Here is a 24,006-nt window from a genome sequence, read left to right on the forward strand (position 1 = left end):
AAAGCAACGTAGTAGCAGGCTGAGCCAGCGGTGCTGGAGAAAAGTCATGAAGTGTCCCGGCTTCTGCCTGTTTCGGCCAGGTAAGTAACAGGGAGCCAAGAGTTCAAAAACTTGGATTGTTTCACAAGCAGAATGTTTACCTGAGCCTAAACTGACAGGTTGCTGTCCCCTCTCTTTGCCACATGTTTTCACTGGTACAAAGTTTCTTTCTTTTTCTTAGTGGCTTAAAAAGTCTCTATACTACTTGTTTATCCCATTCCTGAGCCTTAAGGCTTTGATTCTCTAATATTTAGACAAGTCTAGTAAAACCACATGAAACAAACCCACAATCAAGACAGCATTGTCTCCAAGGGTCTCTTACAAGTCACAACTTTGGGAAATCCAGACATCCCAGGCAGGCAGAGAAAGACACGGCCACTGGTCATCATCTTTCACATGCACTGCAAAAGGCTCCACACCAGTCTGAATGCTTTCAGGTTGCCAGAAAACAGATTCCCAAACCAAATCTGAAAAGAACTCAGCATTTAGAAGGTCAAGAAACAAACAGAAATGCCTCAAGCAATCTCAAGTAGACAGTATGATACAGAGAGAGGGCCTTTACTGAAGAGGCAAGAAAGAGTTGACCTCCTGTGTGTGGATACAGCCAGAGTCTTCATCAAGGCTGCAAAGGAAGCAAAATAAACTAGTAGGATAAAAAGAAAGCTATTGCATGACCAAAAATTTTGCTCCAGTTTAAAAAAAAAAAAAAGATTGAGAGACAGAAGAAGAGAAAAAGAAAGCACATACTGAAATGATCTAAAGCTGCCTATAAATATTTGGGAACATCAAAGGCGGTCCTGTTAAATTAAAAATGCTGTCACACAGATAGGAACTAGCCTCTAGCACTGCCAGCTTCAACATGTGAGCCTGTGATCTGAGGAGTGAGGGCTCAGCTCCTCAAGAAATCTGATTCACTAAAGAAAAAAAGTGAACAAGCAGTTGAGTTTTAATAAGGGCATTAAATACCTTAGGAATGAGCTAATTAGAGTTTAACTCTTTCAAGATTGTCAGAGCTCTTAAGAATGCTGTAAAGTAAGCTCCCTCCAGAATCTAGTTAAATTGCTCTCGAAACCTGCACCGTAAAGAAAGTATTAAAATGGCACCTTAGGACTTCAAAGTTGTTAGCTCCCAACAGGTCAGCTCAGACACGGCACATAGAGGCTATCTGGGAAGCTACAGGAGGGGGGTAATCAAGAACAGTTTTCTGGGGTGGGGTAAGGTGTGGCTGCATGCTTGTTTAGAGCCAGTTATTTTTCTAGTATAGATAGGAACAAACTCACCCTTTAATACCAAGTGTGCACCCTGTAAGCTTCCCTTAACTCAACAGATTATGAACAGACTCAGTGTGTCAGGTAGAAAGCCCTGCTGCTATCACTCATTTACTCAGACAAACCAGACACAAAATTCTGACTGATTCTCCCAGATACACTCAAGGTCACGAACAGAAGTCACCCAACAGTTTTCCTTGCACATAGCCTCAATCGAATCCCAAGAAAAAATAGACAAGTTCCCAGTCAGTAAGACTCCATCCTAACAGCAAATCCTTCCTCTGGCCTTAAAAGAATAAGTATGGTGAAGGATACCTCTAATCACAGCACTTGGGAGCAGAGGCAAAATGATTAACTGTTTCAGGTCATCCTCAGCTACATAGCAAGTTCAAGGACAGACTGAGCTACAAGAGACCTTGTCATAAAAATACAAACACCCTTCAAGGGGCAATTTTCTATTACCTAGTTTTAAGAATGTGAGAGGAGACAGCCAGTGATGAAAAGCACCTTCTCCATTCAAGGACAGAAATGCACTGTCTAGCCTTTTTTTTTTTGGGGGGGGGGGGGAATGACAAAGGAGGATAGACTTTAAAAGCCAACAATGCACTCCAATCATTTGTATTTTTAGAAAAAGCCAATATGTCTAATTTGAGGGGTTAAGATTAATAAAGTACTTGCTCTGGCAAATTTCATGCTGGATTAAATCAAGTGCTGAAGTCATTTGTGTCTGCCACGAAACTAGGTCCACAGTGTGGACTCAATATACCACAGCTCTCCCTGTGCTCTGAAGGACAGAATCATCTGCCCCACTTTCTGTCAGTACAGCCTTGACCAAATGCAGACCATAGGACTCAGGAAAAACAGGCAAAACGACCTAGAAGCACACAGGCGGCACCACACTTCCTGTCCTGTATGTGTGTGTGCCAAGAGAGTGTGTTTGCATGAGAGGGTATATGTGAGTGAGTATGCATGAGAGTGAGTGTGAATTCATGTGTGTTGTGTTCCTTCATTAGCAATGGAACTGGTTATCTGACTAGTGTCTGACTTGGACAGAGCAGGGCTGAGTTAGCAATGCTGAGGCAAAAGCCCCAGCCTCCCAGGTCACAAAGCTAAGAGATCCTAAGAGTCCCAGAGAACAAGCAGCTTGAGCCTCACACAGTCTCCACAGTCTCCTAAACCACTCTAGGGAAGCCACAGCCTCTAACACTAGAGGACAACAGACAAAGGTGCAAGAAGAATGGTTCTGAGCATAGACTTTGTTATTGCTTATAAAAAAAATCCTGGTGACACAAACCTGCCCTCTCAGCAACTCAAGAGATTAAAAGAGGACTCCAAGTTCAAGACCAGCCTCAGCAACTTATCAAGCAAGATCTTATCACAAAATGAAACTGGGAAAAGGGCTAGAGAATATAATATAGTTCAAGAGTAGAGTGCTTGCCTAGAATGTGCCCCTAGTATTAAACAAAATAGAAAAAAAAATCCCAAAATCTGGTCACTCCTCAATCAGTGCTGTCATTTGGGCTTTAGAATAAAAATGATCAAGCACTGGGAACCACAGCTCAAAGATAAGGTACATGTGAAGAATGTCTCAGAACTATGTCTGGGATTTTCATCCTCACTCACCCTGACCCAACATGCACTGTCAATAACTCAGGTCTTCCTTGAGACAAATCTTGAACGTATAAAGAAGCTGAGCTCCACAAATACAAAGCCCAGCTTCTATCTGTTGTGAGACTCTGTCCTCTGGGTATCTTGATATTAAAGCAGCTGTGATTATCACATGAATCCTTTACTAGGTTGGCCCACCAACATCCCTCATTAGGAAAAGTTATGAGGCTTGTAAGGTTCATAAAGGACAGGAGGCTTTGGGCCCATCCCTCCCCAAGAATATACAGGCAGTTAATAAATTCGACACACACACACACCCCAAACCAATAAGCAAACAGAAAAACTCTTCCTTGGTGGTGTAGCTGCCTGTAAAACGCTCATGCTCCTGAAAATAACCTTTTACTCATCCTCACTAAGTAGCTCTGAGATTTTTTTGTTGTTGTTTGTGTGGGTTTTTTTGTTTTGTTTGTTTGTTTGAGACGGGTTTCTCTGTAGCTTTGGAGCCTATCCTGGAACTAGCTTTTGTAGACCAGGCTGGCCTCGAACTCACAGAGATCCACCTGCTTCTGCTTCCTGAGTGCTGGGATTAAAGGCGTGCGCCGCCACCCCCGGCTCACTAAGTAGCTCTGATTAAACTCATTGGTTAACCAAGCTAGAACGGGGAGGAATTGTCTCTTTAAGCCTGTTGTAGACCTATGTGCAGGTGGTAAATACAAACAGGAAAAGTCAAGCAACATCACAGTAGTAACAGTGTAAGAATGCAGACCCATGCGGTCTGGCCCCCAGACAAGACATTGAGCAGCCTCTCTCTCTATCAAAAGAAACAGAACTGTAGCTCTCTACAAAGCTCACAACACGTTATAAGGAATCTGGCAAACACTGGTCCAATATATTAGTGCTAATGATGTTGGTGTCCCTAAGCCCTCAGACACAGTTGACTAACTGGTATAGTTACCAAGAACTAAAGAAAATTTACATACAAACCAGATTATAGTTTAAAACTTAACTTGCAAGTGAATTATTAAGAATAAGTATTTTCAGTTGGACATAGTGGCACACGCCTCAGCACTCAGGAGGCAGAAGCAGGAGGATTTCTGTGAGTTCCAGGATAGACAAAGCTACACAATGAGACCCTATCTCAAAAAATAATAATAATAATAATAATAATATACAGTATGTTTCCAACTTCTGAGGATTCCATGCACTAGTCAGCTCATGTTCAAAAAATTGGCACAAAATATTTCAAGAAGCAGACAAAGCAGACGCCAAGACTCTATGTACTAAATCTGATACCCCTTGGTGTCTGTTTCCTCATATTACATACAAGATTCCATGGTTTTCCAGGAAGGAACTTCAGAAATCAGAAGGAGCAAGCCAGACTGCAAAGAGGAAGTGTTGCAGAAGTGACAGCAACTCATAGACAGGTACAACACCCGTCACAGGGAGAGGGGCAACTCAAGGGCACCCAGCATGAGCACTATTTGGGATTTTGCACAGCTGTCCTCATACTAAACCCATAATAGCTTTTTGTAATCTGCAGGGGCACTTTGGGAAGAATGTTTCATCCTAATGGAGAGTGTCAGAGTAGATTCTGTTGTAGCAAGCAAAGATTGTATGCGGCCAATCCAAGTAATAAAGGAGACTTGAGGAGCAAGGCCTCTACACGCCAGACTACCTAGGCTGTTGAACCTTGACAGGGTGCAAGCCTCCAGTGGCTGACAGGTCTCTTCTAAAGAGGTGCTAGAACTGGCATCAGCAAACCTCATACTTACCTGCACTCTTGGATTCTAGCTAGCTTACTACATCTGATCAATTAATTCCCTGTCTGGCATGATGAAGTGCCATACAGAACACTATCTGCATGGCAGTTTATCCCCAACTTCCCTGCCAACAGTTGAGGGCAGGAAAACATAAGACTCCATGTGTAGCCAGGTCTGTTAGGAGAGGCCTGCAATTCCAACTACTAGGCAAGTTGAGACAAGAGGATCAACATTCAAGTCCAGCCTAGGCTGCATAGTGACTTCCAGGCCAGAGTGAGATCCTAACTCAAAAGAAACAACAAAAGCATTCCAACTACAGCCATGGTGGTTGCTGATACACAAGAACAGAGAACAGGAAAGTCTTCTGGGGCAGGAGGTAAAGGAAGAAATGAGAATTAGGAGCTGTAGGTGGTGGAGCTTATCTACCCTTTCTCCTTCCTGTTCTATTACCTCTCTCACCAATCAGTCATCACTAGGCTAGTGGTACCAGAGGACAAAGGTATTGTAGGAGGTAAAAAGAGGTTATTCATGGCCCAATCTTGACTTGTCCTGTAGTCAGACTGATCAATATCTTAAATATTACCATAGAACCTTCATCCAGCAACTGATGGAAACAGAGGCAGAGACCCACATCAGAGCACTGGACTGAGCTCCCAAAGTCAAGGTGAAGAATGGGAGGAATAAGAATATGAGCAAAAGCAGGGCAGTGATGGCGCACGCCTTTAATCCCAGCACTTGGGAGACAGAGGCAGGCGGATCTCTGTGAGTTCGAGACCAGCCTGGTCTACAAGAGCTAGTTCCAGGACAGGCTCCAAAACCACAGAGAAACCCTGTCTCGAAAAAAAAAAAAAAATATATGAGCAAAGAGGTCAAGATGGGTTCACCCACTAAAACAGTCTACCTGAGCTAATGGGAGCTCACCAACTCCAGCTGGACTGGGAAGGAACAAGCATAGGACCAAACAATCCCTCTGAATGTGGTTGACAGTTGCATGGCTAGGGCAGACTGAGGGGCCAATGGCAGTGGCACCAGGATTTATCCCTACTGCATGTACTGGCTTTTTTCCCTTTGGATGTGTACCTTGCTCAGTCTAGATATAGTAGGGAGGGCCTTGGGCCTTCCACAAAGCAATCTGCCTTACCCTATCTGAGGACTGGGTGGGGGTTGGGTGGAAGGGTGTGTGGAGGGAATGGGAGGAGGAGAGGGAGTGGGAACCTAGATTGGTATTTTTTAAAAATCTAATAAATAATAATAATAAAAGAGAGTATTCATAATATCATCCGCATTTACCCCAATAGGTAAAGACATACATTAATCAGATGTCAATATAGACCATTCTCAGATTTGCAAAAGAACAATTAAAACAAGCTTGCAAAACAAAATTAATTTAATGCTGTCAAATATGCAAAAAGAATTCCAGGACTTTTCAGGGCTGGAATGATGTCTCATCAGTTAAGAGCACTGGCTGCTCTTCCGGAGGACCTGTGTTCAATTCCCAGCACATGGTAGATCACAACCACCTGTAATCTGACTTTCTCTTCTGACCATCAAGGACAACAGGCACACACACGGTGCAGACCTACACATAGGCAAAACATTCAGATACATAAAAAATTAATAATAATTAAATTGAGTTCTAGAGCTTTCTATATCTCTTTGAAAGGAATTATTTTACTTGAAATATCCAGAACTATTTTGCCTCCACACCATGAGCTGTTTTAGAGTCTCCCCTTTCCAAAAAACAAGGTTGGCATGGCAACCAAGGGCAGTCACCATGGTCTCTAACCACATCCGCTGGGGTTTGGCATGCTGAGACATGTGCCAACTGTTGTCTGTAGGGCACTCCCGACCACAGTATATAGCAAACTATAATCAAGTTAGGAAAAAAAAAAAGCAACTCACATTTGTATAAAATACAGCTCAACATAAATATTCATTAAATGTGAAAACCTATGGTGATGCAATGTTGAGACTGCAAATTTAAATATAAGCATCAGGAAACAAAAACTACCACTGCATCTTCAACCTTCAATCATCCACACTGCACATTCAATATCACAAACCATTCTAGACATTTAAATCTAGTAACACCAGAACTTCAAAATCTTGTATTATCTGTTCACTTAATAACTAGAACAAGGGTGGCATTAACTGATAGGCACTGGAGCATACATGGAGAAAACATGCCATAAAAAAGCAGTCATAAAAATCCTCTAACACATGCAAAATACAGCACACTGTAGATTGTTTCTGGAATATTCCTGAAGATACTGATGTCCATGCAATCCACACTGTCCCATACAAAAGAGCAAGAGAAACAGACTGCCTCGGAAATACTACTATCACCCTTTGATCAAGGCCCATAACACAGATTCCAAAGAGGCAAAAATTTTTGCAGGAGCATCCAATATACACTTAAAGATTCACATGTAGTTACTACTGGCATTCAGGAGCAGCTTCCCCCAAGCATGCGCGCGTACATACATACACACACACACACACACACACACACACACGCACACGCACGAGCGCGCGCATACACACACAAATTGTTTTTAATTTAGTAAGTGACACTTAAATATCATACAATTTAAATAAAACATATCCTTAAAGTCTAGAGTCAGGCTGAGATGCTTGCTTCAGCAACATGCTCACAACACATGCCCAAGGCAGTCATATTCCAGGCTGGGAGGAAAAAGAGGGAGTCAAAAGACAGCCTTCATGGCAAGGATCACAGAATGCCAACCATGCCCAAAAAGATGAAATTGTTTTAAGAGTCTGGTCTACCTAGATTACTTGGAATAACCTGGGACACATCCATGTATGAAAACTGTTTGTGAATAGCTGCTAAATCAGAGACAGTTCTCTGTCACAGGTTGTCTTTTCCTACACTAACACTCCCTTTATGCTATTCCAAAGCAATAGCTCTAGAAGCATTTCAGTTCAGTAATTACCTTAAAAGTTGTACATGCAGCCAGGCGGTGGTGACATACACCTTTAATCCCAGCACTCAGGAGGCAGAAGCAGGTGGATCTCTGTAAGTTGGCCAGCTTGGTCTACAGAGCGAGTTCCAGGACAGGCTCCAAAACTACAGAGAAACCCTGTCTCGAAATAACAAAAATGAAAACAACAAAGAAACAAACAAAGTTGTACACGCAAAGACCTAGAAGGATGGAATGTTCTGGCTCAAAGGCCATGCTGGTGGAGCTAGAAAGAACTTGATGGAAGGTCTACAAGTTTTGGTTCAGATGGGAGCTGGAAGAGGGCAAAAAGAATTGAAGGCAAGATAACAGAGCAAGAATGCTGAAACACAGAACTGTTTTCAGCAAGAGGGCAATGGAAAGGAAAGCACAGGTGGAAGAAGGCCAGGACCAATCCTTCAGAGAACAATCAAAGATCCTGACCAAGGGCTGATCTGATCAGAAGTTACTGCAGTAAGGTAAATGTGGTAGGAAAGGGAAGGTAAGAGAGGGAGGAGACTTAGATATCATAGAACAAGAAGTAAGGTGGGAGCTGGAGAGATAGTTTAGCAGTTCAGAAATGTACTATTCTTGAAAAGGACCCATATTCAGTTCCCAGCACCCACCTCAGGCAGCTCACCAGTTCCAGGGCATCTGCCTCATATCTAGACTCCGCAGGCATCTGCACTCAGATGTACACACAAATAAGTAAACATAATTAAAAATAATAAAAGTATCTTTAAAAGAAGGGAAAGCAAGGTCAATAACAGGCAGGGCAGATCAAACACCATACTGGAGGACTCCTTTTGCAATGACTTAATCCCTAGCTAACTTGATTTACATTTTGAAAATTTTGCTATTCAAGCTTGCAACATTCTTTACAAGCCACCAGCTAACTGCTCACCATCTACTCCAAGATTGAGGTACTTTGTGAAAAGATGCCAAGTTTCAGTGATAGTGATAGAGAGGGGACATTCCATAAAGCAGTTAAATACATAATATCAAATGTATTTACAGAAAAATACTCATTAGGTACAAAGAAGTATTTACTGTCAAGTTCAGACAAGCTTTGGCAACCAAGACCCCCTAAATGGTAGAATTCACTCCCAGAAGAGAAGAAAGATAAAGACAACTCAAGTCAAAGTGCACTAGGAACTCTAAAACACCAGGCACATTAGAGATTTCCTGGAACTGAACCAAAGTAGAATACTGCTCTAAAAGACCACTGTAAGGGGAACACTAAGCCCAGCCTCTCTTGGACCCTTGCTCATAGTTCCCTTATGCTAAAGGAGAAATGAGTGATGAAATTTACAATGCAATATCTAGCTTATCCCTTGTAACTTTAAAAAAAAAAAAGGCAAAACCCCATAGTGACTCATGCCTATGATTCCAATACTTGGATAACTGAAGCAGGAGGATTTCCCTGTTTGAGATCAGCCTGGGACATTGTAAATTCCAAGGCAACCTGTATTATAGAGTAAAAACTAAACTCAAAAAATAAAAACAAAGATTGGAGAGTTGATTCAGCAGTTAGGAGCACTTGCTCTTACGGAGGACCTGGGTTCAATTCCTAGAACCCACATGGTGTCTGATAGGCATTTATACTAGTCTTGGGGGAACTAACACCCTCTTCTGACCTCAGAAGACAATAGGCACCCACATACATACAGGCTCATAAAATAATTTTTTAAAAATTTGCATAGGAAGAGATAAAATATCCCTACAAACACACAGATCAAATGGCCCCAAGACAGAACCCCAAAAGTGGGCTGAGAATTTAGCTTATTGGTGGAGCTAAGTTCCTAGGTTCAATCCCCAGTACTGGAAGGAAAGAAAAAAGGGGAGGGAAGAAAGGAAAGGTAGAGGAAGATAATCCAAAACAAATGTTGGGCATTCTATAGTCCCAGTACTTGGGAGGGAGAGGCAAGGTCAGGAATTCAAAGTCTTCCTCTGTTACATAGCAAGTCCCAGTTAAAGGCCAGCCTGGGCTACATAAAACTGTCTCAAAGGAAAAAAAAGAGAAAGAGGGCAGAGAGAAAAGAAAAGAAAGCCCACGCAAAGAAGCAGCATCTATAATACCAGCAGTAGGGAGGCTGATAGGATCATGAATTTGAGCCTAGCCTCTGCTTTGGGGTGATAGGAGGTGGTCTGAATAAAAAAGAATACTTAGGTCACATTAGAGCCGGTGTGGCCTTCTCCAAGAAGGTAGTGTGAGGTTCCTGGGGTCCAGTGATGGACATCTAACACAGAATGTATGAGGAAGCATATCTTCGAGTCCACCTTCAGAACTTTCAGAGCTAGAAGAGGTTGCAAAGTCCATCACAGGCTGGACAATATCATAGGAATTTGAGCTGGAGAGCTCCTGTCCCACTCAAAGGAAGAGCTATTCCTCTACTCTAGGACTGTGGCCTAGTGTTGCCAGAAGTTTCCATTTCTCAAGAAGAGCTGATCTGCATTTTGTAGACATTAAAGAGGAATCACCTTTCTAGAAGCTTTCAGCCCACGGATCTGCCTTGAGATGCACTGGAGAGTCAGTCTATCTGCTCACCAATAGCTGACAGTGTCACTGAAAATTCAGATTAGTTTGGCCTTCCTTAAACCCAGGCTGTTCAGCCAGGTGGCAGTGGCGCACACCTTTAATCTCAGCACTTGGGAGGGAGAAGCAGGCAGATCTCTGTGGGCCAGCCTGGTCTACAAGAGCTAATTCCAGGGGCTGGAAAGATGGCTCAGAGGTTAAGAGCACTGGCTGCTTTTCCAGAGGTCTTGAGTTCAATTCCCAGCAACCACATGGTGGCTCACAACCATCTATAATGAGATCTGGTGTGCAGGTACAGCTGTATACATAATCAATAAATAAATCTTAAAAAAAAAAAAAAAGAGCTAGTTCCAGGACAGGCTCCAAACTACAGAGAAACCCTGTCTCAAAAAAAGAAAAAAAACCCAGGCTGTTCATAAGCAGAGAGTTACTCTGTGATAAACAGGCCTAGCAAAAAACATCCAAGACAATAGCAGCACCACCATCTCCAGCATCAAGCTGCAGCATCTTGTGGCATTCTCTGCAGTCTCCAGATCTTCAAGCTTGCTCAGCCAACTTGGAGTAGACAGCCATCTTGCCCCTGCCCAGAGAAGGGGCACCACCGGCTGCTGCTCCAGAATCAAGCTCACAGACACCCACAGGGAAGGCATTCAATGCTACCAACAGCACATCTCTATGCAGAATTAGCTATCATTCAGAACTCTAACAGAGAAAAGAACCAATATTTGCTATTTACGAAATGACATGAATATACAAATTTCCACCTTACCAAGTTCTGATTTATTTTACCCTAACTACTTTCTAAAGAAACAGATATGTACCACAAGGTAAACATTCTCCATGCATGCTGACTGGTGGGTTATAAACTAAAACAAGACTTCTGCAGAGCAATCTGACAATGCCTGTGAGAACCTTGAAGATATTTATACTTAGTGACTCTAAAGATGTCCCTGATAGTTCGACCTATAACAACAGAAAATAATAACCTGTGACATAGTTTCTGTAAATGTTTCAAAGTATTTAACAACAATTAAACACTCAAAGTAGACAAAGGGTTATCACCACTAGGTTTTTCTAATTTTCTTTAAAACCACATTCAGTTCATTGGAAAAGCACAAAGGCTAACAGAGTGATATGTAGATAATAAGATTTTTTTTCATAATTTTCTGTATTGTATAAATGCATTTTCTCTGTGTGTGATACGTACTTATATATGTTCTTATATTTGTGCAAGTACATGGAGGCCAAAGGTGAACATTGATATGGTGTCTTCCTCAGCTACTCTCCATTTTCTCTGAGACAGGGTTTCATCAATTTAGCAAGGGCTGGCCTGTGAGCTCCAAGGAGCTGCCTATCTCTCCTTGCCAACACTGGGATTCAGACACATACTACTTTACTCAGCTGTGGATGTGGATGCTGGGGATCCAAACTCATGTCTACATGCTTGCATGACAAACACTTTACCAACTAAGTCATCTTCCAGCCTCATAAAAAAATGTGCTTTTTTAATGTACTTAAAATTCAGTCATCTTTACTCTTCCAGTTTCAAAATGCAGCAGCCTCTAGGCAGCCAGAAGTTCCCATTCCAACATTTCCTCATCAAACTTCTAGGATCATCAAAGTTTACTTTCACCAAGTCAACTCTCACAGTCAGTTTCCAAATAACCATATCACCCTGGCTGCTGAACAGAGAAGGGAATTAATATCAACTCTTACAACACATCTTAAGGAGTAATAAAAATAAAAGGCTCTCCTTTGAGCCACAATGGGCCAGCTGACCTTAGTCTTTTCACACTATCATAAGTCAACAGAGCTGCTAGAAGTAAGATTTTAAAACATCTAGTTCAGCCTACAAGGGGAACAAAGAGCTTCCACTCTGCCTCCTGCCTTTCTGTTTGACAGTTACAAAGGCACGTCTCCACAAAAAGTTTATCAGTTTTAACCTCAGAGATAGGTAAAAAATTAGTTGGAAAAGGTGAGACTGCTCAAATTCACATACTAGCTGTGGCATACAATGGCCTGACCAGCCCAAACTCAGCACCAGGGCCAAATTCCCTCTCCCAGGGGTCCCACAGAATTCTACAGACAGAACATGTTCCAGGGTAAAGTAGTGCTGTCTGCTTGCTATCTGGTCCCCACACTAGGCTGCCTGAAGACAGAAGTGAAGCATTATTTATGTTCCCTGCCATGCCCTCTCCAGGATCTGGTGGACACAAACCACCAATGAATGTCTTGTCAATGGAAAGAGGGGGGACAGTCCAGAGCTTCAACTTTTAAAAAAAAAAAACAAAAAAAAAAACCTTTATTTTTATTTCACATGCTTTGGTGTTTTCCCTGCAAGTATGTCTATGTGAGGGTGTCAAATCCTCTGAACTAGAGTTACAAACAGTTGTGAACCACCATGTAGGTGCTGGGAATTGAACCAAGGTCCTCTGGAAGAGCAGCCTGTTCTCTTAACTGCTGAGGTATCTCTCCAGTCCCAAGTTTCATGTTCTTACAATCATTAAATCAACAGGCAATATGCAGTCTGTGAAAAAAAAAAAAGGCAATGTACATGGGACATAATTTCTCTGAAGAAAGTGGTACAGCACAGGAAGCAGTTGTGTCTCACACCAGAAATCATCCTAAAGGCCAGGCTGCTTCAGCTATTCCAGCTTTGCCAATGGCCCAAAAGAGCACAAGTGCCATCAAGTAATAGCTAGATAGTTCCAGTCACTGTCTTTGTAAACTTGGCAGCCTGGCTCTAGGGGAAAGCAAGCTGAAATGAGCCTTCTGTGATTGTGGAAAGAGTGACAAGAGAGAAAGAAATTTCTAGTAGGGTGGAGGTTTTCTCAGTTGAAATTACAAACTCATTTCTCAGTCAATGGCTCTGGGTCTAAACCCAAACCTGAATTCCAACATCAGTTCATATAACCTTATCATAAAAGCGCCATGTAAAGCAACCTCAGGAAAACAAAATATGTCTCAGCATCAGTAAGATGAGTTTGAATCTGATCTATTACACACCCGCTTAGTGACTGTCACAGGTGACTTTACCACTTTGTTCCTGGCTTCCTAACCTAAAAACTACCATCAGCCTTGTCTATCAAATTAAAACAAAGCACTGTGCCTAGTGCCTTACATGACAAGCATTTGAACATTAGATTTTTTGTTGTTGTTGCTGTTTAGGCTTGGTTTTTTTTTTTTGTGATTGTCTTTTGTGTATTTCACTATGCTATACAGGCTAGATTGGGACTCCTGATTCATCTGATCCTCCTGCCTTAGCTTAAGTATCTGGAATTAGAGATGTTTGACATCCACAATCACAGTGCCAAGTTTTATTAGTAGCTACTTTTTGTAGGTGTGTGCGCACGTTATGTGTGTATGCAAGTACCAGAAGTCAATGTTGGGTACCTTCCTCAACTATTCCATACCTTCTTTTTTGAAACAGGGTCTCTCAGTGAACCTAGAGCTTGTTGATTCAGTTAGAATGGCTGACCAGGAACTCAAAAGGATTCATTTAACTCTACCTTTCCAGTACTGAGAGTATCGGCATGCACTACCTGCCTAGTTTTTCACTTGGTACTGGGGATCTGAATTCAGGTCCTCAGGTTTATAATACAAGCGCTTTACCCAATGAGCTATATCCCCAGTCCGAGAGCTACTTCTGTTTATTTATTTGTTTATTTTCCGAGACAGTATTTCTCTGTGTAACAGTTCTGGCTATTCAGGAACTCACTCTGTAGACCAGGCTGGCCTTGAACTCACAGAGATCTACCTGCTTCTGCCTCCTGAGTGCTGGGATTAGAGGTATAAGCCACCGTGGCCTATCCCTGATTGCTACTTTTAAAAGCTCTGACAGAATACTGGAAGACTCAAAATTTAAATTAATCAGGAGAAAAGCAACCACTTATATTCAATATATAACTCAAGAATGCCTGACTTTCCTTAGTTTAATCATAAGCCATACTTTTGCACACACTCTTCCATGAGACACTGTCTAACTGCACCAGGGTGAACAGAGAGGCTCCAAGCCTGAGAAGCAAGGAATTAAATGTTAATCATAGCTGGCACTACTCTTACCACGTGTCCCAAAACAATGCACTCCATCTTTCTAGCCTTGCATTAAATCTGCTGCACTAAAGTATTACATCTGGTACTTTGCTTTCTTCCATTTCTAGGGATGAAACCCAGGGCCCTTATGCATTGAGCTATATTTAAGCACACACATTTGGTTCTTTTGATTATGAAGATTAATTTTAAATTTTTTCTGTAAATTACAAATCCATATTCTCCAGATGAGGAATCCACCACAAGCCAGGCTCTTAATAACACAGGTTAATGATTATGAATAACAGATCTTCACAGTTACTCCCACCACCACTAAAGTTTCAAACACTATTCCATCTGTAACACCTGTTCCACATAAGGGATTTCTCAAAGCTCACTGTTCTACCAGGAAAGACATCTTCAGACTAGATACCATGTTCTGGAATACAAATACCCTATAAAAAGACAGTTGGTATTCTAACAATGGGATGATCAACAAACAGACCTGTCTCCCTGAAGGTCTAGATCCACCAGAAGGCAGGGGCTGCTCTTGCAGCCTTCCAACACCAGAAGCCGTTTTGCTTCACTGTGTAATGAATAGTAGAAGGAAACATGTCTAACTCTTTGCTATCTCAAATCTTTCATTTCCATCTCTTCTTGTACTTCATCTAAATGTAGAAAACTCCTCGCGTGGTTGGTTGCTTTTTTATCTCCCCCAAAGATGATACAGAACTCGCAGGAGATAGATGCACAAATTCAGTTGAGATATAAATGTCTGTGAGCAGGAGGGGTCAGTTCTGTGTACAAGCCTATCTCAGAGGACTGCAGCACTGTAGTGTTATTCTGAAAAGGACACGGTTTTGACAGACATCTATCAAATAAATGTGCTCAATAGAGGCTTACAAAGTTGCCAGCTTCCCTCCAACTCCTGCCAGTCTGAGTGACCTATTACCTCACTCAACTTTTTTTCAAACATTTATGGGAAGGGCATGTGTGCCACAGAGGTCACAAGACAACTTTCAGGAGTCCGTTCTCTTCTACCATGTGGGTTTTGAGGATCAAATTTAGGACTCAGGCTTGAGAGCAAGCACCTTTATCCATTGAGCAATCTCTCAAACCCTCCACTCAAATTTTTAGTCACATACAAGTACTAGAGGGGAGTTTCCCTTTCCTTCTTGGGAAGCTATCAGGAAAATAAACACATCCATTCACAAGAATATGTGCATAATTTCAGGGGATCACAGGCCTGAAAGAACTCCAATAGCAAATTATGGGAAGTAGGTTTGTATTAAATGTCAAAATCCTTACAAACCCAGTGTTAGCTATTTGACAAGACAAAGAACAGGTCATGGTTTCAATTCAGGTTTTGCTAGCTGTCACATTAGAGAAACAAACCTGTCTTTCTTGGCCTCAGTTTCTTCCTCTGTAAAACCGAGTAAACACAGTGTCTAATTCTATATGAATGAAAGATAAAATGAACAAGCATAATGTGCTTGGCACAGTACCCTGAACACACAAAATAAGGCTCATCAATGGAGCTAAGACTGCTTCTTCCACACTCCCATCCCCAGTCAGAATTACTGGGAATTGCCAGGAGATCTCAGGGTATAAAACCAGAGAACAGATCATAGGAATTTACTAAACCTACCCCCCAACAATGAAATGCTTGCTTTTAACCTATAAAGGACCATCTGACAAAATGGTCGGCAGGCCCTTTTCTGCGTAAATCCAAGTCAGCTGTCAGCATGCAATTGTTCTATTAGACCAAGTCAATTTTTGGAGGCAGGCCTATTAAGTTAACCTCAAATGGAGATGAAAAGAAAGTGCTTGATCAAATGCTGAACTGTAAAACACACTGACAGGGAAACAAGGCAGAGGAATTAGCCTCCTACAATTATTCCCTGTGATACCTTTAGTTACCCAGACTATCTAATCACCATGCAGCTCTCCTTTCACTCTTAACAGCTAAAAGAACTTCCTTAGTTCTTCATGTTCTTAGCTTCAAGTCCATCAGACATTTAGCCTTGGATCCGGAATAACTGATTTGAAAGTTGCACAGAATCCATCATTCTAATTCCTTCTACAAATTAATTTCTCAATATTTTAATATTTGACTTCAATGGGAGAAATAGGCATTTCCACTTTAAAACAATCTTTTATTTCTAATAATGCAAATTTTCATGTTTATTCAGCCAATCCACATACCACTAGCCAGTATTTAAGCAAGCCCCTTATTTAACAACACCAACCACATGGACTGCACAGCCATGTATAAAAGTTTCAGATAATAATTTCATTAACAGCAGCACATTGGTTTAAAGATGAAATATGTACCAGTATGTCTAAAAGCTCTTTAAAGGTCCATAACTCAGAAGCACAGTTAAAGTGTAATTCTTATAGCGATTAGATCTACAATCGGTCCACTTAGATGCAAAGCGGCAAGATAATAAAAGCAATTAATTTCACACCCAAATATCCTGTTCACAGCTAGAGATAACAAAATAGGAAAAAAAAATCAAACACACACAAACAGTCCTTCATACAGACTAATGACCTTGGGATAATTATTTATGCCTAATACATTCATCCCAATACATTCATCTGAATTACTAACCCTACTCCTGCAAAAGCACATACATCCAGGCTTTCTCCCATCCTAATTTATGCAAAAGACTGAACAGGTATCCTAACCAGAAGTCTCTGGGATGGCCAGGATATGATAAGGTATCTACTGTGTACACACGTATACACACAAACACACACACACACACTCATTCACACACTTTTACTGGTAAATTGAAAAACAAAATCAGTACTACAAAACATTTCTTATCTTAGAATTTTTAAAGAGAAACTTTGAAACAGCCCCCCCCACCCTTCCCAATTAAAAACAAAATTGCTAGAGAATCACACTGGAAATAATCAAAACAATGCAATATGCATTGAAATGAACAAAGACTGACACACTAGAGGGCAAATCATGAAGTTTTTTAGGTGGTAAAACCAAAGTTGAATGAGTACTTAGGAAACATGGTTAATCTGAAATTAAACACTGTCTTCACTTCCACGCTCTTACTACATACACACTCTCTTGTTATAGTCCCTCTCAGCAGTCCTAAAACCTGACTTTCTGTACAAAACTTATTTCAGGGTGGTAGGCAGGAGCTACAACAGTTCCTTCAGTCTGGCAGTATTCACAAGATAAAAGCATGTCAGTCTGTGTACACACACAGAGCTCTCTGAAAGCCACACTGTGCTCGTCTGTGGACACAGAGCTCAACACGTTGATGACCACAAGAAAGTTATTAAAGCTATAGAGTGTACCAAGCACTAACTATTCAGAGAGCTCAGATATGCCCATCAATATTACTGCAGTATAAGGGAATTAAGAACACCATCAGTGATTGGTTAACAGGTAAACTTATTAAAGTACCATTTAAGCCATTTTTTTCCCTTAGCAATTGACTTAATTTGGGAGGTGCTAGTCTAATAGACTACAAAAGAGTTAGATAAGTACTTCAAAAACTTCAAGAGACCAGAGTCCTGCCAAATTCATACATTATCTCTCTACTAGGCAGGATAAAATAGTTACAAATGGTGTGTTTAAACAGCTAATTTTGTATTAAATGGTGCACCCAAGAATATCTGCAAAGCACAGCACTATGCATAATGGATAGCTCACCAGACAAACTGCCATGGAGAATGGCTCAAGTTTAAACACTGCAGATAAAAATCTGAAACTTCAAAAGTCTCCTTCAAAAAGTGAAGTGCCACGATAAAACATACTCCCCCTCAGCTGCCACCTCCCCCTCAGGCTGTAAATCAAACATTTCTAAAGCCACCAGGGCATAGTGAAAGCCTCAAAGAAAGAGAAGAGTCACAAGAAGCAAGATTTAAGATTCAAACTATTCTCAAAGCCTGCAACAGCAATGTTTAGGAATCTTCAGCAAAGCATCCTCTCTAAAGCTTGTACGTTAATGACAGTAACAATAACATTATAAGGAAAAAAAGAAGTCCCATCACATTTAGCAACATCTGTAGTCACAGAAATCGGTCAAGCGTGTGTTTGGTTTCCTATAGATGGGAACAGAGCACCGCGCAACAATGCTTTTTAAGTACAGGCATCGGGACCTCCTCTAGCTTTGGAAGGACAGACACCTTTAAGGAGCCACACTGTACTGACCTATGTCCTATCAACTCAGAGCTCTGAAGCTGCAGCCGGGAGAGGCAAGGGAATTATGCTGTCTACACTCAAAGCTGCTATGTAGTCAGTCATTCCACACGGTCCCTTTTCTCTTCATAATTCACCCAAGAACGCACCGAAGATCCAAACTACAGGCCTTTATAGCCCCCCGAAATTAAAAGACAAGCCAACGGTATTCAAATCGCCCCCACTAGAGGTGCGCCTACTAACAGTCCACAAGTGCGCTGGCCCTAGAACAAGTTGATAAAAAATCATGGTCAAGGAAGCGAGAAATCTGTGCAGCTATCCATCCGCAGAGGCTTCAGTTGAGAGTCGCTCCTCAAAGACTGGGGACAGCTCAAAGCTCTCCATAGCCAGCTTCCTTTGGAACGCAGACCTCTTGCATTTTGGAGCAAGGTGGAGGCCCTGTCAGTGAGCAACCCTGGCTTTGCAGGCCTTTTCGGTATTAGTCCTTGACCCAGGGGCGAGTTTGCGGTCTCTCTCATCCCCCTGTAATCTGAAGCACGCAGCGAAGGCTGCCTTCCACCGCCACTACAGTGCACCCCCAATGCCCACTCGCCAGCCAACTCCGCCTGCTCCCCTTCCTGCTGGTGCCTGTCCAGAGAGTCTGCGTCCAGGTAAGACGGGCCGTAGATCCCAGCGGGGGGGGGGGGGGGGGGAAGAAAAACCACCCGAGGATGTGCGCCCGGCAACCTGGCCTCTCCGAAAACAAGAGCCAGCATGGCTAGAAAGCAACGCCCGCGACCCCAAGCAGCCGCTCCATCCTTCAACTCGCCTATGCAAAGTTGGCATTCAACAGGTAGTTGCCGGGACTTTCACCTGAGGGAGAAAACCGTCCCGCCAACTCCAGAGTTGCCGCCCCGGCGCCCATGCCCATCCCAGAGTCCCCACCCCCACTCCGGCGCGGTGCCCCCACCGGAGGCCGAGCCCCCACGTGCGCTAGCCCCAGCCGCAGTGCCCCGGAGGCCGCGTCCCGCTCGCCAGCCCGCCCGCGAGGGATGCCGCCGGGCTCCGCGCCTCCCCCCCGCCCGCCCGCCCGCTAGCCCGCGGCGGGGTCGGCGGGAGCAGCCCCCGGAGCCATCTTGTGGCGGCGGAGCACGGGGCCCGAGCGGCTACCTGCACGATCTCGCCCTCGGCGCTGAGCATGGCCCCGGCCCGCGAGAAGCGGCCCGTGAGGCCGGTGGTGTGGGTGGTGTAGTCGCCGCTCGGGCTCGACTCGAACAGCACCACCTCCACGAACGCCGTCTCCTTGGCCCGCGCTGCGCCGGGCCCCGCGGCCGCCAGCAGCAGTCCGAGAAGCAGCGGCAGCGGAGGCGGAGGCGGCAGGCGACGACCGCGGGGGCCGCGGCGGAGGCGGCGGCGGCGGCGGCCCGGGGCCCCTGGGCGCCCGCCCGAGCGTGGCCTCATGGTCCTGCGGCGGGAGGGCGCGGAGGGCGGGCGCGGCCGGGCATAGTCGCGGGCCGGCGGAGGACCGAGCGCGGGCGGTCGCCTCACAGCACCATCGCGGCAGCAGCGGCGGCTTTGTGGGTCGCAGGCTCTGCTCCGCTCCCCGGGCCGTCGCGCCGCGGCCCTTTCATCTGCTCCACGTGAGGGGTTATCCCCGCCCCCGCAGCGTCGTGACCCGCTCTCCCCTCCCTCCCCGCGCTCGGCCGCGGCCACCTCTGAGGGGAGCCGGTAGGCGGGGCGGGCGCGCCTGCGGCGAGAGGCGGAGCCCCGAGGCCCCGCCCGCCCCGCCCCATCGGCTGAGTCCCTCCCCGACTCTCTGCATGTGCCACGCCCCTTCACCCTTGCTCCGCCCTGGCCGGCTTTTAGGTCACGCCCCTTCCTCCTCGCTCCGCCCCCTCATCTGTGCTCCGCCCTCCGCGGCAGACATTTCTCCTGGCAGTTGCTGAAATGACCGAGAATAAGGATCTCAACCTGTTCCCGGCTTATTCGCCCGCTCGGCGCGTCCTGCTCTGACGCGGGAGTTAGAGCCATTGGGGCGTGGAAGGATGCTTCATCCACAGTTCCGGCAATGCAAGCCAGCCATCCGCACTCCGTGCTCGCCCCCACCTCCATGGACCGCGAAAGGCCCCTGCGGCCGTCAGGGGCAGTTTGCAACCCGCCGGGACATGTCCAGTTCTTGCGTGGGTGTCGCTTTGAAAGTTACCCTCAACTAAAAGAGCGAGGACAGGTGGCAGAGAACTCGAAGAAGTTATCTGGATTTCAATGGAGTTCATCTTTCTGCAGCCCTGGAGACCATCTCTAACCCCCGCTTCAGAAGAAGTTGTGAAACGTTTGAATCTCACCATGTGCAGAAGGGCGGAAGAGTCCAACACGCTTAATGCACAAACTGCTGGCTGCCAAACATACCAAAGACACGTGCTCCGAGCACAGACGTTCCCAGTCACCCAGAAGATAAACTTTTAATTCCCTTTGCCTTTTTGGAACAGGCTTTTTCCTTCCTCAACAAGTCTGTGAGACTCAAAACCCTCCTTTAAAAGCCTCATTTAATTTCTGCTTCCTCAGTCCATCTTCCCTCCCTGACCTGAATGGCTTTGTTTAAATATTTGGTTAGGGTGATCTGCTTCTACTTGCTACCGCACCCAAAATATTAAGACAAAAAGAAAAGTCATTGAGGGTTTCCTTGAGTAATCAACTCAACGAAATTACAGCTTAAACTAAAAAGGAATGTTTTGCCAGAGTGTGGAATAGAAAATACAATTGAAAAGAAACTCCTAGAACTGTGTTACTATATTTGGACCACCCAACGCTTTGGCACAGAAGGCACCTGACAAAGCAAGAGAGTCGTTAGTTTCCCCGAGCCAAATTCATCAGTACATGGGAGCACTGTCAATACCAAGGATTCTGACTTCACCCACCAAGGCACAATCCAGTCTTTAAGGAGAGGACAATTACTACAGCCCATGCATGACATCGTAATTCTTAAAAGTATGAGGTCATCATCAACTGGTGAAAATGAATAAGCAAATATGGGCTATCCAGACAATGGAATCTTTTTTTTAACATGGTAAAGTTTCAATCTTCAATTGCATTTTAAATGACAAAATTAAGGCTACAATGGGATCTTACCAAGAAACAAAATATTGAATATTGAATGAATGAAGCACAAAAGTATATTATAAATGGAGCAGATAGTGTTTGATCTGAATGCAATGCCACGTATCTAGAGCGATGGAAAGGTTAGTGGTTGCCAGACGCTGAGCTGGAAGTAGGATTGGATAGTATGACTGCTAATGAATTTCTCTTAAGGGTAATGAAAATATTCTGGAATTAGAAAATGATTATATGCTTTGTAAATATCTGAAACCCATCAAATTGTACCTTTTCACGGGGTGAATTTTATAGTGTATAAATTACATCTCAATACAGCTGTTAAAATTTAATTAAGTCTTTGCGTGCTTGATGTGGTAGTGCCCTCCTTTAATCCCAGCACTGTGGAACAGAGTCAGGTAGAGCTATGAGTTCAAAGTCAGCCTGGTCCGGAGTGTGTTTCAGGCCAACCAAGCTACATAGTGAGACCCTTTCTCAAACAAACAAAATGGAGTCGTGAGGCAGGAAAGATGGTTAAGAGAGGAGCCAGGTTCAGTTCCCAGCACCCATGTTAGGCAGCTCACAATCGCCTGTAACTCCAGCTTCTGGGGATCTGGCCCTCTCTTCTGTTCATATGGGGCATACATTTTTTACACACACACACACACACAGAGAGAGAGAGAGAGACAGAGAGAGAGAGAGAGAGAGAGAGAGAGAGAAATGATTTTCAAAATCTTTTAATTCAGTCGATAGTGGCTGGAGATGGCTCAGTGGTTAAAAGCACTTGTTTTCTTGCAGAAGACCCAAGTTTGGTTCCTTCCCAGCACCCACATGGTGGCTCACCACACTCTGTAGGGAAATCCAACACCCTCTTCTGGTTCTAAGGACACTACATGCATGTGTTGTACGCACAGGTATACATGCAGGCTAAACACCCATACACATTAAAATAAATCTCTTCTAAAAAATCAGCTCTTGCCTTTTGGCTCATCGGCCGTCATTGAGGCAACACGGGTCACCAGCAGCTCTACTAGAGTCACCCGCAGAAGTTCGACCAGGGATCCCGCTCCTGCCACCTCTGCTCAAACAGCCACGGTCTGATCCAGTAATACAGGCTGGACACGTGCCACCAGTGTTTCCGGCAGTACGTGAAGGACATCGGCTTCATCAAGTTGGACTAAGCGACCTTGAATGGATTCTTCAAGACTCTACCGGGCTGGAGAGATGAAGGCTCAGTGGTAAGAGCACTTCCTGCTCTTCCAAAGGTCCTGAATTCAATTCCCAGCAACCACATGGTGGCTCACAACCATCTGTAATGAGAGCTGGTGCCCTCTTCTGGCCTACAGGAATACATGAAGGCTGAACATAAGAATTAAAAAAAGTGAAGACCTTCAAAAAATTAGCTCTTGGTGATTTTCCACAGATAAAATACTATGTTGAGTATCTTGTGTTCTTTGAAGTCTCGGTTCGAATCCCATACTCTCACTAAAGGCCTTCTCTGACTATTCTACTTAAACTGCAGCGTTTTCCCTACTCCCAATCTTCTTGATCTGCTTCTTCTGACCCCATGGCATTTATCACCCAACATACTAAATAATACGGTCATTTAGTCTGTCCTCTGTGTCTCCAGGCACACATGCCACAGAGAGGAAAGCTATAATGGCAAGGACCATTGTCTTATCTAGGCTAGAGCTGTCTGGCCCAGAGTAGGCACTCAGTAAATATTTGTTGCATGAACTAATGAGAAAGCAGTTGAGGGATGAGCTCATCAACACATATTCCTCCCATTCTTCAGACACTGAAGGCAGCTTGACAACAGCTGCTAGGAGCACTGGGCTTCATGAATCCAAAATAAATTCTGAATATGGAGAAGAACAACCATGCTTCTCTCAAAAACTTCAGTGACAGCCAGGCTGGTGGAGCACACCTTTAATCCCAGCTCTCGGGAGGCAGAAGCAGGTGGATCTCTGAGTTCAAGGCCAGCCTGGTCTACCGAGCGAGTTCCAGGACAGCTAGTGCTACACAGAGAAACGGTGTCTCGAAAAACCAAACAACAAAACAAAATAAAAACTTCAGTGACAATGACAGCACACACAGAGGTCAGAAAAGAAACTCATTGAGGACCAGTGGGTGGCTCTGGGGGTAGAGGCACTTGCTGCCAAGTCTGGTGACCTGAGTTCATTCCCCAAGACCCATGTGGTGGAGAGAGAGCACCAACTCGCACAGGTTGTTCTGTGAGCACCTGGTCTTAGACGGGCAGTGGTGGCACATACTTTAAGTCCAGCATCCAGGAGACAGAAGCAGGAGTGAATTTGAGGCCAGCCTTGTCTACATAGAGAAACCCTGTTTCAAAAACGAAAATGAACAAACAAAAGCAACTGGCTTTTATTTCATATTTGGTTTTCTCAAACAGGGGCTCTCTGTGTAGCCCAAGCTGACCTCAGAGCAGGCTTCCTGCCCCGGCACTGGGATTGCAGGTGTGTGCTACCTACCATACCTGCAGACTTTGATTGTTTAAGTTCTTCTTTAAGAGATGATCAATAAGACACATCCTAGCAAAACAGAAATA

General features: G+C 44.1%; 1 protein-coding gene and 1 pseudogene across 2 annotated transcripts in view; one reads left to right on the forward strand and one right to left on the reverse strand.

Moving 5' to 3' along the window:
* Positions 1-20,144, reverse strand: part of Znrf3 (zinc and ring finger 3) — a 164,557-nt gene extending 144,413 nt beyond the window's left edge. Inside the window, exon 1 of one of the 2 annotated variants that reach the window (XM_050140978.1) lies at positions 19,521-20,144. In XM_050140978.1, coding sequence (XP_049996935.1) covers positions 19,521-19,811 — 291 coding nt within the window. In that variant the 5' untranslated portion in view covers positions 19,812-20,144. The remainder of the gene's footprint in view (positions 1-19,520) is intronic. The other variant, XM_050140977.1, reaches the window with a different exon arrangement.
* A 274-nt stretch (positions 20,145-20,418) lies between these two features.
* On the forward strand, positions 20,419-22,800 carry LOC126500850 (40S ribosomal protein S29-like; annotated as a pseudogene).
* Positions 22,801-24,006: the final 1,206 nt, after the last annotated feature.

The sequence above is a fragment of the Alexandromys fortis genome, unplaced genomic scaffold (assembly GCF_014885135.2).
Source record: "Alexandromys fortis isolate MF-2015 unplaced genomic scaffold, M_Fortis_MF-2015_v1.1 scaffold_7, whole genome shotgun sequence".
Lineage (NCBI taxonomy): Eukaryota > Metazoa > Chordata > Mammalia > Rodentia > Cricetidae > Alexandromys > Alexandromys fortis.